Genomic DNA, 3,670 nt, shown 5'->3' on the forward strand with positions numbered 1-3,670 from the left:
CAAAAGGATAAAATATGCATTAAATCCCCTGGAAATTCTGCAACCAAATATACACTCAACACATTCGTCAATAAATTATAATAAAATATAATTGCACATATGCTGCATATAACAAGCTGTGCATATATAATAGCCTGTATTAAAATCAACTACAAGAAAAGAAAAGAACTGCAAATCAGTGTAAATTATATTTTATAATAATAATAGGTTGATATAACAGATGTTATAACGAAAATGCACTTTTTACAATCAGCCTGGAATAGCATACAATGCAAAATACACAACGAGCAAACAATACCCGAAGTAAACATGGAGATTAAACTGTAATCATAACATGCAGGCGAAGACAAAATGTAGATAGTTTCATTTTCCATGCAAATAAGCATGGGGAGTGTCTCTGAATTGGTTGGCAACACTGCAAAAAGTAGCGTACACTTAGTCCTGACTGTAAAAACAGTCATTGTGTTTCTCCATCGGTGTTCACCGTAATTTGCACCTCGTTGAGACGATAAAAAATTGATTCGCGTAAGTAGCTTATATAAAAACACCTCGCACAAAGATTTTTCTGTTAAACAAAATGTCGCAAAAGAATTATTTCGATCTGAACATAAGAATTCTCAAATTCAGCGGAATGTGGGTGCCATCCGCTGATAAACCACTTTTATATCGAAAGTTAATATTTATCTACAATTTTTTTCATATTTTTTATCCGGTTGTCTTTTTTACGATCTTGGAGTTTTTGATTTTACCAACAACAGCGAAAGATTTAAATAATTTAATGAAAAATCTTAATATGGCGATTAATCACTTCTTCACTGGGGCGAAAATAGTCACATGGTTCTATTACAGAAAAGATATTCTGAGAATCATTGATATTTTGCATGAAAATTCACTCATGTACGAATCTTTCGAAGATTTCAACCCGGAGGATATTGTTAAAGCAGATAAGAAAATTCTTGATAGATTTACACTTGGATTTGGAGCTCTGGCTGGTTTTTCAGCATTCACAGCTCTTCTAAGATGCTATGTTATACTTTTATTCGATTATGAAGATCAGTATATCTATGAAGTTGATTCTTTCAATGTTACAAAACCGATTTATAACCAAAACTTACCTTACTACAGTTATATATTCTGGGATCATCAGAAAAATAGATGGAACTTTGCTTGCGCCGTGTTGTTTCAGTGTTATCCTGTATTTTTCTATGGAATGATTGTTACTGGGTTTGATTCACTCTACGTAGGGATAATAAGCAAAATAAGTTGTCAAATAAAAATTCTTAACGAAGCGTTTAAAACTGTACGGCCACGTTGTCTAAGACGCTTGGGACTTCCGATTACTTCTTCGGGTGATGTGCTCAGAGAGGTGGATTGGGTCAATCGTGAACTGAACAAAGAGTTGACTAGAAATACGAGGTCTTTGCAAATTGTTTTGTCAATTTGTGAAAAAATGGAAGAAATTTTTACTTATGCTGTGCTGGTGCAAGTTATGGTGTCGCTACTTGTGTTTTGTTCTTGTTTATACTTAATATCTACGGTAAATAATTTTATTTTTTATTTTTTATTTTAATTTTGAGATTTAAACATTTTTTTCTACTTACACCCATTTTTTCACGATTTTGAGACACAAAAACTGGTAGTTTAAACACTGATAATCAAAGCCGGGTCAAAAGTAGTTTAGTCACGGGCTTTAGTCACGGGGTGAAGCTTGCGTGTGCACACATTTCCCAAAATTAAAAAATTAAAACTCAATAAACTAAAATATTTAAATCTGAAAACCGAAACTTACACAAAATGAATTATTTAATTATTTAATAAATAATTTTGAATATTTTTCCTTAGATGCCGATAACAGATAAACGCGTAATCGTTGAAAGTATCTTCATGCTCGCAATTGAAATGCAACTTTACATGTATTGTTATTTTGGTAACCATGTCACAACAAGGGTGAGTTTTACCATATTAATCCCCATGCTAACCTTCTACGGAGCCAACAATTCATTAAAACTTAATTAGTTACTTTTCTATATCAGTGAAAACGTAAAACTTCAGCAAACCTTCATTAGGCGTTTTCCCACATGAAAAAACCAACAAAATATAATTGATTATGCAGCGCGATTGATATTGACTCCATAGAAGGTCATGCACATGCACCATGAACTTGCACATAATAATAAAGCTGCCATTTTTGGTCTTGCTTCTTCTAATTAGAGTGATGAGATCTCCCTGGCCTTATTCGAGGGCGACTGGTTGTCAACCGACGCGGCATTTAAGCGCAGCATGCTCATCACTATGACACGGGTGCAAAAACCAATCACGTTGACTATTGGAGGATTTTCGCCTTTGACTTTAGCCACATTTGTTACCGTAAATTACATTAAACATTAAAATATTACCTAAAAACTAACAAAACTTTTATTTTTAGATTGGCAGAGCTTCGTATTCGTTTTTCGCAGTGATAAAAAATGCAAACATTTAAATTAGTTCATTGCTAAAATATGTATTGTATAATTTAACGTTTTTATTCGCATTGAAAGAGATTGTCACGGTCAAGGTCTCGGCGAGCTAAGCTTCTTTCTGTATCGCTATCTTTGTTGGTTGTTCCACCAGTTTTGCACTTCCACTTCGTCCGATGGCGAACCGGTAATGCAATAATACCATCTATTATTCAACATCCAACGAAGCGCAATGCGCAAACACACATTGCACACGCAAATGTTCAATGGATATCCCCTAGCATTTCTTTATGTAAGTACATACTCTTTGCCATTGTGGCAAACAACAGAAAACACGCAATTCGCATTAAACACTAAACACAAACAAGCTTTACATAACCTAACCTAACCTACAACTAGAAGCAGGTATAAAAATTGCGCAGACGGAAAGAAAACCGTAAATACAACTGGTAACAAAAGATGGCCGACGTACGACAAACGCCAAATGTCAAACAAGATGTTTAATGTCCAACATCGTCCAAAACTCAACACTCAACACGTTCCTCTACTGAAAGATGTTTTATTGTTGCTTAATGTAAAACTTTCAGGGAGTAAAGAACGAATTACGATTACCTACGTTTGCGTTTTGCGGAAACAGCAGTCGTGTTAAACGTAAATCTAAACGTTAAATGAGCAAATGTTGTACTGATTGCACGCAAGAACTTACCTGACGTCTGAGTTGTCATGAAACACAACAAAAGTTGAATCTAGTAGAAGTTGAGGACAAGCGACACAGCTGTAGCCTCCGCTATGGTTCGCTAATGACATTTTACTTGTTCACTTCTGTGCGTGTTCGCTTAAAACATCATTTAAAGACTTACTGGATACTTTATTTTTTGCTTTGTTGCTGGTTTTTATGGTTAACGCCGTTGCGCCGTTGTTTTCATCGTCATGTGTTTGTTCAACTTTTGTTGTACGTTTAATTGTTGTCGTTAACAACATCAACAAACTTACGAGTTGTTGAACTTAAAATTGTAAAGCCTAGGCAGATAAATTGTATTTTAACGAATATAAATTGAGAATTCTATTAAAAAATTATGTATTCAAATCAAGATCAACATTTTCAGCATCATTAGAGTTGAGTAATCCACATTATAAGTGTATAACCATGAAATCTACTCGATTCGATTTTTACGGCCACTTAAATCGCTTCTAATCACATAGTAGATGCTAAA

At 34.3% G+C, this 3,670-nt stretch overlaps 1 protein-coding gene across 1 annotated transcript; it reads left to right on the plus strand.

Annotated features, from left to right (window-relative positions):
- Positions 1–837: 837 nt before the first annotated feature.
- LOC135792018 (odorant receptor 46a-like) lies at positions 838–3,465 on the plus strand. Its single transcript, XM_065302642.1, has 4 exons — positions 838–1,537; positions 1,843–1,947; positions 2,212–2,367; positions 2,426–3,465. Exons 1-4 carry the CDS (start codon positions 896–898, stop codon positions 2,477–2,479), a joined length of 957 nt encoding a protein of 318 aa, XP_065158714.1. The 5' UTR covers positions 838–895; the 3' UTR covers positions 2,480–3,465.
- Positions 3,466–3,670: the final 205 nt, after the last annotated feature.

This window comes from Atheta coriaria, unplaced genomic scaffold (assembly GCF_025399875.1).
Source record: "Atheta coriaria isolate IRGN ID8LTWV9N9 unplaced genomic scaffold, Caltech_Dcor_3.1 hic_scaffold_5_pilon, whole genome shotgun sequence".
Classification (NCBI taxonomy): domain Eukaryota; kingdom Metazoa; phylum Arthropoda; class Insecta; order Coleoptera; family Staphylinidae; genus Dalotia; species Dalotia coriaria.